The sequence below is a fragment of the Chironomus tepperi genome, unplaced genomic scaffold (genome assembly GCF_022539635.2).
Source record: "Chironomus tepperi strain 1889 unplaced genomic scaffold, CSIRO-AGI_Ctep_v1 contig_161, whole genome shotgun sequence".
Lineage (NCBI taxonomy): Eukaryota > Metazoa > Arthropoda > Insecta > Diptera > Chironomidae > Chironomus > Chironomus tepperi.
In genome coordinates, this window is record NW_027226283.1 from 1,942,443 (window position 1) to 1,957,206 (window position 14,764).

Sequence of the window (14,764 nt, forward strand, 5' to 3'; positions counted from 1 at the left end):
AATGTGTATAGAATCTTTTAGGCAATATATGTATAATATCTTGGAAATTGAAGTATATACTATTGTATTTTGGTAAAATGCTATTAAAAACTAATGGAAAAATATAAAGATATGTAAAGCAATCTATTTGTAGCATTGGAACTTTGTTTGTTACATAAATATATATTTGAAATCTCTCGATTTTCTAAAAATCCATAACATGATATATTTTAAAGTTTGATCAATAACGAATCAAACGAATTAAAACAGCAACGAATTTGAATAAACCACTAATAAGAGATCAATTAGAAAAAGAAAAAAAAATAGTTGCTTTTTTTCATTATTTTGTCTTCTGTTTTCAATTTTAACTAATCCAATTTACTATATTAAATTTACGACATGATACGTCAAATTGATATGAATTGATTTGAGATTTATTAGACGTGGCAACATTTTTTTTTTACTTTTTATATCCTGCATCATCAAAGATTGTCCTTAAACAGTTGTATTTCAAAAACTACTTTCACCTAAGCATAATAGCTTGAAATACCAAAAATATTAACTTTTTTAATTAATAAATAAATTACAATCTTTTTTTTTTTTTTGGTGTGAAATAAATGCGAGCTAAAAGTCCAAATATTTGATACATTTGTCTAATTAACTAAATATATTTACTTAACTGATTAGTTTATCATCTACTGGACTAAAAGTTCCATTTATCTCCATGAATTCACCATATTTTCTTATTATTCAAATTCAAATAACTGCAAATTGATTTCAATGATCTTTATACTGAGTTGACATCAGGATCATTTTCATTTCAATTCTTTTTCACTTATAATATAAAAATATGTTAATTTTTTATATATTTTCTACAACTTTTGTCACTTCTGTTCTAAACCTGTATTTATCGGCTATCTCATAATTTTTATTTCTTTGTTTTGCATCTTACTTAAAATATCACATTGAAATTATAATTTTGTAGCAGTGCTTGTATCAGTGACGATATTTTTAATTATTGATAAACCTTTAGGGAACATTTCTTAAATCTTTTTTATGCAACAACATTTTTTATTAATTTTTTTTTTTACTTTAATTCTTTGAGTCTCATAAGTTGATTGTCGAGGGAAATTGATAAATATTATATACAACTACAAAAGGAATTTTCCATACAGAAGAAGGATCAACGATTTTTTTTTCATCAAAAATTTTTTTAGTACTTTATTCCAGGAGTTGGAACTTTCATTATCCTTTTTAAAACAAACTCATAAAAGCAAAAGTTTTCATGTACAACCAGTGGTATTTTCAAAATTTTCAAGATTTACAAAAATTCTAACCCCTTGGCATAAATCTTATTCGAGGTACAATATTCTAAAACTTTTACGATTTCTGGATTATTTTCTTTCTATGAAAATAACAAAATATATTTCAAATTGGGTACTTCAAACAGTACAATAATAAAGATACATTAGAAGATTATATGCTTAAGATTCTTTTTCTATACGGGCACAGCTTTTAGTTGACGACATCTAACGTTTCCGTTTCTGTAGGTTTTCACAACCTTTCTTAAAAATGTAAGATTCCAGTTATAAAATTCTAACTATTTTTTTTTTTTTATATTTTCAGTTTTGAACTTTCATAAAGAAACTTAGTGAAAACTTATATTTTTTCGAAATTTTTTTTAATGTTTTATTAAAAAAAAATAATAAAATGACTATTAATTTACTTTAACCATTTTCAATTCTGGTGTCTAATATTGGTTCATTAATCTTAAAACTCAAACAGGTTTTTTAAAATCCAAATAGTTTTGGCAATACTTTACTGTAAAGCAGAGCTCGAAGATGATTTAAATTTATATTGGAGTCGAGTCGACTTTCTAAACCAAATCCGAGTGAATTTCGAGCTGTGCGTGACATTTTATCTATTGTGCAATAATATGATAGATTTAACTAATTTATCACTAAATTCGCGACGACTACATAGTTGATATAGCATCTTTTTACCGAATGTGTCGTTTCGTTACATAGAGAAATTATTAAATTTTCGACATTCATATATTACAGATAAGTAACGATATTCACTTAAGTTATAAGTCAATCAAATTAGCTCAATATTTCATAAGTTTTGTGAGTGTTTCTTTGTTTCTGTCAAAATTGTACATATATAAAGTAATAAGCGCTATACTGAAAAATAAATATTTGCTCAATTCATTCATTATACATGTGTTATATTTGGCGCACTCAATCTCGAGCTCCTAGGTTCTATTATTAAAGATTTATGATACATCTCGTCATCATCTAAAAGCAGTGACGTATCAAGTAAATAAGATGTAACTTTTGAAATATGATCAATTTTGTAAGGTGTCTGCTGAAAATGGCGAATTTCTCTGATTACATGAGCAATCTAAATTAAATGAAAATCATTTATATAAAAAAATCAGAAATAAATATTAATTTATATTAGTATTATTTTTATCCATCGACAAATGGTCAAATAAAATAAAAATTTGTTTTCGTAAGTACCATTCTCATTTTCGAAAAATTTAATAGCCCATCAGGTGTGAAATCGGGTGTTCCCTCTTCAATAAAAGATAAATCAGTTAGATACATTCCTAAATATGGAATACATGGTGGATCACATCGATGTAATGCTTCACGCATCACACGAAACCTTCCATCTGAACAAACAACTGCCTGTAATTTTGCTATGGTTGACTTAATCTAATAAATGATTGACAGAAAAGAAGAATATAAAATAAAAGAGATGAATTAAGTAATTTGCAATAACAAATTAATGCCATCTTAATGTCTTACATTCTTTGGAACTTTGTCCCATGTTTTCTTCATGCGATATATAGGAGCACTCGTAAATGCAGCACAAATTTGCAAAACTCCATTAAAATTGTGCAAACATCGACATATGTCTGCCACAGCAGTCCATTTCTCGATTGCTGCAACTCGAGCAGCCATATTACACCTTTAACAAAAATATATTAAATGATTGCAAATTTCTCATGAAGATGAAAATATTACCTCGAAACAATTTCAGAACCAACAAGCCTCGAGCCATCATTAAACCTCTTTGTCATTTGAATTATATGCTCTGCTCTAAATTTCTTATCAGATTTCATCCATGCCTGACCCAAGAATTCTCTGCAAAAGTTTTCAATTAAGAAGTTCGTTTGGTTTTATCAAAAAAAGAACTCAAATAAGTAAGAAAATAAAATATACGCACTCGCTTCGAATAGCAAGAAAGATTTGATGGTCTAAATACGTCATTTGTTCTGCTATTTCTAATGCTGATAATGTTTCTATACTTTCTTTGCTTGGAGACTATTTTTCATTTAAAAAAAGTAATGGAGTAAAGTTGAATCTTAATTTTTTATTGATAAAATATATTATAATTTTTCACTTACCGTGGGTGGCGCCAAAAGCATTTCCAAGTTTTTCCTACTAGAATCAATATCATCACGAGTCAAAAGTCTTAACAATTGAGAAGCAGCTCTATGTTCACCGGGTAAAAGATTCGGACTACATGTAATTTCATCCAAAAATTCAATTGTTTGGGATCGAAGTTTTTCATCTTGTTCAAAATCTTGAAAGTGTTTAGAAACCCAATGTCTTAAAAAATAAATTTATAAGAGAATTAAGAATTAATACGAGTTTTTCAGTTTGGTTTTATTATCTACCTCAATACATTCAACACGCGCATTGTTGCTGGTGAGCTTACAACAGAATCTTTCCGACTTCGAGCATCTATAACTGGCTCATCACGTGGATTTGAAGATGCCGATGTTGCTAATTAATTAAGTTAGTGTGGATTAAGTTTTTCGCAATATCTTCATTAATAAATAATTAATTGAAAGCATTATATACACTTACCAATAGCAAATGCTGCAGCAGCTGTTGATGTACTTGACCTTTTTTAGATTTTTTTTTTAAAATGAAATGAATTTATGATAATAAAAACTTGAACTTTTCTTAATCAATCAAAATGTAATATCATTATGTTAAAAAAATGAAAACGGAGAAAAGCTTTGCAATGGAATTTCAATGAAAGTGTATGAATTTGTAATGAACTGTTATTTTTAAATATTATGCCAAATAAATAAATATAAATCAATTATTCTATTAAAAATTAGTAGCATAAAGTATTCATGTGCATTGTATTTTTGATCGACAAAAATTAATTTTTAATTGCTTCAATTAATTGTGTGCTTTTGAATTGTTTAGTTTCTTCATGTTTTCTTCTCTTTATTCAACACATAGCTATATTTTAAAAATTATTAGGTTTTACTTTTAATGTGTGGAGGCAGGGTAAATCAAACCTTTAACTTTCAGGTAGATGTAACAAAATATTATATAGTTACTTAATTCTGAACAATGATTGAAAAAATTCTATCACACTACAAATAAATAAAAATGCTAAAGCAATAGTTTTAGAATAGAGAAGGAATATCATTTAAGCTCATGCAGGAAGCTTTATAGTACACATAAAATGACAAACATGCATCATATGTTAAACTAAACTTACCACAATGGATCGTCTCCCAAGCTTTTATGGTATCGTCACAAAAATGCGTTATGACAAATATATGATTAATTATATGAAAGAAAACAAAATTATTTCCTATTCTTTTTTCTTTTGTATCAGTCAATAAATATTCTGATTTATTAAATACAAAGAAAATTTAATTTAGCCCTTTATTTTTCGTAATACATAGGTAAAAAAAATAAGCAAAAATTTCATCAAATTCTTATCAAAAGCTTTTTGAAAAGAGCGCATTTTTTGGGTACATTCGAAAAATATTTTATAATCATAATTGCAATTATAATGTGCTGGAAGCAATATATTTATTAACATTAATATTTTAAAATTTATCTGATTATAATTGATACGTACACTGTTCTATTAATAAACAAATAAGTATTCGGATGATTGGTTAAGATATAGAAAATGACGAATTTTGCCAAGTATAATGCGCTCATAAGATTTTAAATAGAAGCCAATTAAATATAGAACAAAAATAAAATAAAATATATATGTAAAAGAAGTGTATTTGAGTGTAAAACAGAAAATAATTTCATTTAATTTTTTTCTTATCATGCTTAAAATATTTATTATGTTCAGATTTTACTTATTTTTTGTCTTAACACGGTAAGTTAACGAAGCTTAGAGAGTTTGAGATTTCATGAGTTTCATATCATTATTAAGTTACACAAAAATTCTTTGTTTTTGAAAGTCTTAAATGAGAGGAGAAAGGAGGAAAGAAGACATCTTACGAGAAGTTACGAGAAAGATTAAGTAATAATTTGATGAATTAAAATAGGAAAAAATTTGGGATGAATTTTTAAAAGTACCTAATTGGTTTTTTTCTTCATGTGAATAATGAGTTAAGTAAAATAAAACACACAATAAAAATTGCATGATTATATATTAAAAGCTCACTTTTTAACATCATCATTATCATCATCACAATATTTACAAGATACACATTATAATGTTAAAAATAGGTAAACACGAAGAAACAGAGAGAAAATTTTAGACGTCACTCACATGGAAAAATAAAAGAAGAGGAAGAAATTTGATTCGCAGAGATAGAGAGATTAATTAAGAATAAAATGAGACAATCAAAATTTTTGAATAAAAGACATATCATGACAATTAATAAATTCTCATCATTGGCAACATTCCATAATATTTATTGTTACACCTAAAGTATATTTAAAATGTTTAGTTAGATTGGTCAATCAATTCATTTAGATAAAAATCATTTTAATGATAATGATGAAATTTTTATGAAAACTTTTTCCAACGTTTTACATATCGAAGTTTAATTGTTTACCACTATTTTTGAAAAGGAAACTAACTTTAAATTATAGAACATAATATGATAAATTATCTAAATCTCGCATTAAAATTAAATATTTAAATCACACGTTAAAGTGAATAAAAAAATCTGATCCGACGAATGAGATGGAAAGAGATAAGAATAAATACAAATCATGTATATTTACCTTCTTTGGGCCTGTCTAAATGACGTAATCACAACACCAACTTTACTTGAGCAATGGGGGATATGTGGATCATGTTGCATTGAAGCACGAGATGAAATAGTACTCAAACTAACTCCACCAAGGGATCCTATTAAAAAAGAATGACATCAAAATATTAGAACAGTTAAAGTCATCAATAGAAAATCAAATCTTTAATTCAATTTCATCAAATCAACGAATTTAAATAGAAAATTGTCTATTTTCTACATTAATAAATAGTAGATAACGCCTTAACAGCGAGAGTTTCAAGATTGTAAATTTGTACGAATTTTTAAAATCAATTTTAGCACAGAGAGAAACGTCTAAAAAACTTTTATACCTCTAGGCGTATAAAGCGAAGCCATCTCATCATCACTCTCAGAAAATCGTCTTGGTGGTTGTGGCGTACCAAATGATTTCCTTTGTCTTTCTGGAGTTTTTGGTGCTGAAAATTTCCTATGTGTCAATCGAGGACTTGTTTTATCAAAACTCTGTTCGTGATGAGAACAATATTAGATTAGCAAAAATTCTCACTTTAAACTATTATTTACCTTCTGTGCTGTGGAATTTCCTCCATTTCCTCCTTCGCCGTTTAATTGTAAACTGTATCGATGCTGACATAATGCAGCGTGTGGAATAACATTATAGCCTACACTTGGACGTCTGACATTATTTTTAAAAGGAATTTAAGATAATAAATATTTATAAATATTACATTACAATATTGAAAGTAGAATCAACATAAAAAATGATAGAAGACTCAAATACCTGTCGAATTTAACGCCAATTGATGGAGCAGTGATAGTTGTTTTTGTTGTAGATGATGCTGTAATGGCTGAGGTTGCTATTAATGTCGATGCCGTTATTGTTACTGTATTTGTTGACACATTTAATGGCGGAGCAATTTTTATTATGCTCGGCTTTGTATCATTAATTGATTTGACAGTTGTTGTTTGAGGTAGTTGTTGACTTTTTGTTATAGTTATTGTAGTCGATTCCGATGTCAATGATTGTTGCTCAATCGTGCGAGGTGGACGTTTCGGAATCATACGTTCTGGCAAAGGACTAGTTGGTGCTTTACCATATTTAAACGATGATTCAATTTCATCACTTTTATCACCACTTCCTGTAGATCCAACCAATGTTACATTACTAATATTCGATGGAGATGAAGGACCACTAGGAACGAGAGTATCAGCACTACCAGAAGCTGAAATTGATGACGGCACACCCAAAAATCCTTCTTCTTGTGGTACATTATTTGAAATGACAGTACTTTCTTCAACTTCTGTTCCATGAATTATAGTTACTTCAGGACTGGCTTCGACCTCCGAAGTAGTTGTTTCCGGAATCCATGTTAAAGTTGTTTCCTGATCTATATAAATCATTGATTTTATTTTCATTTTTTTACCCTTTTTTCACACAAACCTGTTGTTGATTGCTGTTGATATAAATTCCTACGCGACGGCCGGAAACGTAATCCAACTGAATCACCACTCATAGAACGATCTCTATCAGCACCTTCCGAACAATAACCTGAAAGATACGAGGCTGTCAATGAAAATAATCATAAAATTTATTTTAAAGCGGTTTCCATTCAACATTTGATATAACATTGGATTGTAAAAAATATCGATTTAAATAAAAAAAAAAAGTATATACATACATTTATCTATGTAAATAATACGGAAGAATTGCAATTGGTATGTCGAAAATATGAATAAATTATAAATGGAAGCATAACTAAGCAAAAAATAGAGCATATATAAATCTACTATTTGTAAATATATTCATTTTGTTACCTGAGACTGAACTGGCACCACTTGTTCGACGAGGATGACTATCATTTTGATAGGGAAGTTCTAACAAATCTGTATGAGGTTCACAGTCGCATGGCTCAATTGGTGGATCATAAAATACTTTTTTAAGTGCATTTAGTACTGTTTCTCCATCTATATGAATTTATTAAATTTTTATGTACATATGTTCATGCAAAATCAAGACTTCCAAAGATTATAATATTCTTTGTATAAAGATTATAATTTCTATAATCTTCTTTGTATAAAGATTATAATCTCTAAAAATTATTATTTGTCGAAAGATAATCGATGGAGACTTGTGCAAAATTATGTAGATTAGGAAATGATTAGAGAAATTTAAATTTCATAAATTTATAAGAAAATATAATAAAAAAAATAAAATAGGTTGGAATGTTCAATATTCAATTTTCATTGGGAATTACCAGTAAATACACGATATGTAAGCAAAAAGGTATTGAGAAAATCGATTGATAGAAAACGTAAATCGGTGAGGCGCTGTAAAAGTTTTTCCGGTGTAGCGTATCGAATTTGAGGCAATTTACATGAGTTGAGAGTTCTTGAAAATCTTATATCTACATCGTCCTTGAATAAATGTGGGTCAGCACGAAGTGCTTGATGACCTGTAAACATTGAAGCTTTGGAATTTTTAGAATTAAAAAATAACACCAAACATTCAATGATATTTTCATGCAATTCCTACCTGCAGATGTACCAATACCCGGTGATAAAAGTGAATGCATATGTATATTATCTAAACATTGAGAAATATCACTAATCCAAGCTTCTTTATCTTGTGCAGTCGGCGCAACAAGATGTATAGAATGTCTTTGACCTGATTTTCCATCAACAAAAATTTTAAAATCTCGATTGTTCGCATTAACTGGATCTGTTACACTTAAATTACTACTCTGTGTTGAAGCAGAGCATAATGATTCCTCATCCTCATTTCCTGTTTCACTTGGATCTTCAATCAATGTTGCGTCAACTAATGGAATCTTTCCTACGTCAGGTAACAAATGTAATCGACCAGCTGAAGTTCTATAATATTAGAGAAGCACAAATTAATTAAAGAAAAATTTCAGAAGGAACGTTTATGGTTAAATTTTTTCGATAGACTTAAGTTAAAAGAATGGTATAAAAATTGAGCTGAAACAAAAAACAAGTTGGAATAATTTCCCTCCTTTTTTGTAAATTTACCTTGTTGCTATTATCATATGATTAGAGAAAAGGAAGCACTGGCGAACAGATTCACGTTCACTTTTAAATGACGCTAATCTACTGCGAATTCTTCCTCTACCCGGTGGCACTTGTACTAAGCTTCCTGTATTAAGAGAAAAGATAATTCAATTATGCTTAACAATGAATTTAAAACTTTCTTAATGACGACTATTCGTCGTTTTCATTCTTCACATACCTTGACGAACGAAAACTTGATTAACATCTAGTAAAATGTCACAACCCTCTACAATCATACGCTCTACAGCCAAATTCTTACGCAAATTTTCCGTTTCAGAAACTTCATCGTGCATTTGCCTTCAATTATATATAAAAAAATGTTTTTAATGAAATTAAATTTTAAAACTTTTCCTTTTCATTCTATTGGCATCACTCTAATAAATGTATATTATTCAAGATAGGACGAAGTTTAATTTTTTTTAATGGAATCAAATTATTTACCGACTAAGGTCTTCCAATTGCTGTCGGGCATTTTGCAAACTTGGCCTCTCTACATGATCAAATGGCGTGTGTGCAAGTAATTCGTGAAGTGTTATAATATAACGCGGAATTTGATGCATTGGATACGTTAAAAATTGTTCTAAACTCCGACCTTTGCACTGCGGTTTAGCTGCTTTCACATCGAAATGTATGATAAAGTTGTTGTATAAAATTAAAGCAAATAAAATTTTTAGCATATTTACCCTCTAGTCTTTTTAAAACAGTTGCAAATGCTGGATTACTTTTACATTCTGTCAAAACCTGAAGACTATAATGGTGATTCCTTACATATTCTTGATATATGCTTAACATAGGCAAAAGCATATCGAATAAATCGCCTGCAAGTTTTAAAATGTTAAACAGAAAAAGAGAAACATTTGGAAGGGTTAAGTAAGATGAAAACAAATTGTGAAGAATCTTTTATCTTTTTTTAAATACTTCAGCGAATAACTTTGCATGCATATTCATGTTTAGTAAATAAAGTACAATATTATAACCTTTTGAAGGTATTTAAAAAATTCTTTTTCTGATTTATTTTAAATTACAGATTCAAACTTATTTAAGAGTCTTTGATAATGTTTTAAAATCTTTAATTAAAAAGTCTGTATTTTTGAAGAAATTTATTCTATTATAGTTTAGGAATCTACCACGTTTTTATGAATGAAAATGCAAAGTTATTTATATCACAACATACATCAACACAATATAAATAAAACAAGCTTTCACCTAAGCGTGCCTTAAAACATATTTCAAGCTAATTTTATCTACACACATCATAAATGTCCAATTTCTTTTTTTATATATATTTTTCAACAACTTTACTCTTCTCATAATAAGTAATTATTCTTGTTGTTTTGTGTATTTTTCTATGATTGGTTTTGTGTAAAATTGTAGTTAAATTTATTATGAGTTTTTAGTACTTATACCATCCCCTACCAACCCTTAAATACGAGGGTTATTTTTTGATTGAAAATCATAATTTTCATTGATATGTTTGTAGATTTTTTCTTAAACGCAATATCAAAGATATAATTTCCCTTATTTTTGCTTACATTGGCAAAAAAATTTAAAAAAAACATGTTAAACAGATTTAAAGGCATGACAATTATATGAAAAAAGGACTTAATAAGTGCACTACGGCTATAATCCTTTTGTCATAAATTTATACATAAGTATAGGAATAAACATAAAACGACTTTACCTCTATGGTTATATTCTACAAAACATTGTCTATCTAATATTCAATAAATTTTTCAACAGCTTCAAAGATTGTGGTTCAGTTCAATAAATGTTTATACAGCAGAGATAGCTATTTAGGCTGTAGATCTAAACTACTAGAGAATAAGTTCAATTCTAATCAACATAGTGAATTTTTTATATTTGGTGGAAAATAGAACTGTTCACACACAACGAAACTTATACTTAGTTAGTTTTTGTATACATACTTATAGTCTTACCAAGAACTAGTGTTGGCCAGGATTCGAGTCGTGAAGTCAATCCTTTCAGGAAGATTTGATGTAGAAATAATACTGTTTCAGAATTGAGAAAAATTGAATTAACATCTTCGTGGCTACATGGTGGACGTTTTGATGATGCTGCCATTTTAAACGGTCGCAAGAAGCAGGATACGAGAACCTTGTCAAAAATTAAAACAATATTTATAAACAAAGTTTGAACATTATATAGGAATAAATACTTCTAGCTGTTCCAAATACTCTTCTTCAGCCTCAACCATTGAAAAAACTAAACTATTCCTTTTTCGCATGCTTTCGGCATGTGGTGATTTTATATATTCTTCAACAATCTGCTTCCATCTCCTACGACATAGCCAGCCACGAAAAAAACTTTGAACTTTTTTAATTTTTCTCAACTCAATCGAATCTTGAACTGAGTCACATAAATTCGCCACGTTTGATGTTTCTGAAAAACCTGTCGATTCGGGGTGTTGTTCACTTGAAGCGCCCGCGCTAAAACTACCCCTGCCGACAGGTGTTGCTGAAAACGATGATCGTTTAGTCTCTTTCCGCAATACACAAATCTATTGAAAATAAATTGATAATAAATTATTCTAAAACTTTTAGTTGCTTTATTTTGATTAATTTATGTTAACCTCTGCTCGAAGCTTTCTTATTTCTGAAGCAAGCTCTTCACATTGTTGAGTATATTGCCATTTTGCAGTTTTCTCACTTTCAACCACTTGAAGTAAGTGAACATGCTTTTGTTCAAGCTCTTCTTTTTGAAGAAGCAGCTTGTTGAAGCTTTATATTTGTGTATGAGAAAAATTCAGTCCAGAAAAATGAGATGAAAAGCAAACAGAGAATAAAAAGTAAATTTTCATTTTTCTATGTTGGTAAATGTTATTAATATTTAATATGCATTGTACGGTACCTAGCTTCTCTGATTGCTATTATCCATGCAGAACATTCAGATTCAGTATTACATTTCATTTCGTAATGTCTCTGATTTTCACGACGATATGATATGGTGAAACAATGCTACATGTACGATATATGTTAAAAATAAATATGATGCAGATAAATAATTAAATAAACAGAATGAGATGTACATGCACTTTACCTGTAACTTTTCTTCTTTGTTTGTTTTAGATGAGTTTGCATTTGAATTATTATTCGTTAGTAGTGGTGATCCAGGAGCAATGCAAGCTGGAGCTGAGACAAGTCGTTCGCAATAACAGCCTTCCAGAAATATTATACCGGATGGTCGTGTCGATGATTCCGATTCATAATAAAATAGCAAATTCTTGTTTCAATGAAGAAGAAGAAAATTGGAGTTATTTGTGAAGAAATTTAAGAAATATTTTATTATTTTGCCCACAACTTACTTGATAAAGGAGAAAAAATCTAAGCTGCCATCTATCACTTGAAGTTCTTTTATACAAATATCCTTGCTAAATAGATTATAAAAAAGAACGAAAAGAAACTGTAATATTGTGTAAAATACAAAGCAAATAAAAAATTGGGCAAAATGTTGGCAATTTACTACAAATTTTGCAAAACTTTTTCATTCGCTCAATCAAAACAATTGACTAGATATTTCTGTTTTATTATATGTTATTTCTAAAAATAAACTTGTGTTTTTTCAAACTTTTATTGACGCAAGACGTCTTTGGTAGAATAATTAATAAGAAACATGTGGAGCAAAAAGTTGCCAAAAGTATTCTAAAACTAAATTCAGCATTCTTAACGTTAAAAAAACATGTTATTAAATATTGCTTAGAAGTTTACAAAAAATGACAAAAATACCAATTCCTAATTCAAGATATTTAATTTATAAGAGTTCATTTAAATAACAAACGGTGATGGTAGCGAAATATGTGAATTTTCACAACTCCAATTTATCTGATTTTTTCACTATATATTTCCCAAATATTAAACTAATGAAGAAAGGTTAAATTCAAATTTAAATTCATTGTTCGAGATTAGGTTTTACAAACCTTTACAGCCTCAAACATAGAAATTGCAGAGACATACTAAAATCAAAATAAGAACTCCGAATTCTGAAAGCAGAATTTTTTTCTATAAAAAAAAACGAATTGGCCATAAACCATCAATGGCAGACCTAGAAAGTAAAAATAAACTTCATCTAATATAATTAAAAATCGGAATTATTGTCTAATTTTGTCAATGTCTAATTTCATAGACTGAATTTTAAAAAAATTTTAAAATCAAAACTACAGTACTTAGGTAGAAAAAAAATTAAATCAAACGTGAAATGTAAAAACTTAAAAAGTTTAATTTCATTTAGGGGCCATTCACTTATTACGTTATGCAAAAAAACGAATTTCTAGACCCCCACCTCGTTACAAAATGTCCATGAAAAAAAAAATTTTTGTTTTAGGCTGTTACAAAATCCTCAAATATTACGTTAGAGTCAAAAATAAGAAAAAAATTAATTGCTTGTAACATATTAGCAACAGTTTACACTCTACAATGCTAATGATATCTATAAACAAATTTATACCAGGAGAAACTTGAAATGAAATATTCTCTAGAAAGCATACAGCACATTTATTTTCTTCGTGAGTAGAGTATAGCAAAAAAAAAACGAATGAACAGATTTTCTCATTTTCTCTCGCTCATGATAATATCAAAAAAGCGTAGGATATTCTATAAATAGATTGACGTGTTTTTGTGCTTACCATACTGTTATCATGTTGAGCTTTGTCGGAAAGCATAATCAGTTGATTTTCGTTGACTCTCACAGATCTTTGCATCTTCGGACTAAGCATTTTGAATAATTTTTATATTCTTTCTTTACTACGTTCACCAAAAAGGAAGCAAAATGTATTTATTTTACAATAAATTTTCCGTAAATTGTGACCGTTAAGCTTCCATTATTGTTATGATTTTTTTATTTAAATTATCATTCCATTATATATTTGATTAATTTAATTGTATTCATAAAGTTTGCTTTCTTTTAAAGCACATCTCCTCCATTTTGATAATTTATTACTTTATAACATTAATAATAAAGTTAAGGGAGCAAGTGAACTCAAGTACTTATTTTAATATGTAATTACAAGTAAACATAAAATAAATAATCACATTCTTGATAGTAACAATTTTAAATCCTTCTTCATTGAAACTGCATCACACACTATATTATGAGTTCAACGACATTTGACGTTGATATTATAATCACAGAAAAAAAACTTGTTGCATAGAAATAATTATTTAGTAGAGTAAGCAAAGTTAACTGAAGAATATTCATTACTCATTTCAACTTGTTGATTATTTTCCATTTCCTTTTTTTATGATATTGTGGAAAAGCGTGAATTTTCATGTGCTTTGTGTTATGTTTCTTTTCTTTTTTTCCTTTCTCTCACACACTTTTTTATTCGTTACTGCTATGTGGAGTTGTATGGATTTTAAGGGAGCGTATAAAGTAAAGCTTTATCGATTTTCTCTCTTACGTTATATGAAACTTCTTCTTTTTTTCACTGGTAACAAAAAAAATTATAATTCTCCTTTCTTCCACAATGTCATAACAATTGATATCACTTTGTTTAATTTTTAATTAAGCAGCTCATTTTTCATAAATAAATAAGATTTTCCTTTTTTTTATCTTAGATACATTAAAGGAAAAAATTAATTAAATTAATAATTTATTTATAATTTTAGTAATTCACTTTATTTGATTATTTTAAAATCACATTGAACGTAACGAGGTTTGAAAAGTTATCATTATTTAATT

The 14,764-nt window shown here is 28.3% G+C and overlaps 1 protein-coding gene across 9 annotated transcripts; it reads right to left on the reverse strand.

The window, feature by feature from the left end:
- Positions 1-254: 254 nt before the first annotated feature.
- LOC139088267 (ras-specific guanine nucleotide-releasing factor 2-like) lies at positions 255-14,626 on the reverse strand. 9 transcript variants are annotated; one of them, XM_070637412.1, is made up of 28 exons: positions 13,710-14,626; positions 12,393-12,458; positions 12,128-12,310; positions 11,939-12,045; positions 11,661-11,808; positions 11,247-11,588; positions 11,008-11,185; positions 9,754-9,888; positions 9,512-9,680; positions 9,249-9,367; positions 9,032-9,155; positions 8,535-8,872; positions 8,257-8,469; positions 7,817-7,966; positions 7,443-7,550; positions 6,783-7,389; positions 6,566-6,677; positions 6,355-6,505; positions 5,997-6,123; positions 4,513-4,533; positions 3,861-3,898; positions 3,668-3,776; positions 3,395-3,599; positions 3,214-3,311; positions 3,012-3,131; positions 2,793-2,955; positions 2,502-2,699; positions 255-2,382 (listed from the first exon to the last, which is right to left on the reverse strand). In XM_070637412.1, exons 1-28 carry the CDS (start codon positions 13,797-13,799, stop codon positions 2,194-2,196), a joined length of 4,608 nt encoding a protein of 1,535 aa, XP_070493513.1. In that variant the 5' UTR covers positions 13,800-14,626; the 3' UTR covers positions 255-2,193. The 9 variants fall into 9 exon arrangements, with proteins under 9 accessions (XP_070493513.1, XP_070493510.1, XP_070493508.1 ...); XM_070637409.1 differs by having other exon boundaries at positions 7,443-7,565; XM_070637407.1 differs by having other exon boundaries at positions 7,443-7,565; positions 9,512-9,683.
- Between the last annotated feature and the right edge of the window lie 138 nt (positions 14,627-14,764).

Bases quoted from the DNA above. Each gene is read 5' to 3' on its own strand.
- LOC139088267 (XM_070637405.1), bottom strand. From the start codon at position 13,799: ATGCTTAGTCCGAAGATGCAAAGATCTGTGAGAGTCAACGAAAATCAA. The intron at 6,506-6,565 runs GTAAATAATAGT...CATCACGAACAG, and splicing joins GAAATTCCACAGCACAGAAG to AGTTTTGATAAAACAAGTCC. The intron at 6,124-6,354 runs GTATAAAAGTTT...CTTTTTTAATAG, and splicing joins TTCGCTTTATACGCCTAGAG to GATCCCTTGGTGGAGTTAGT.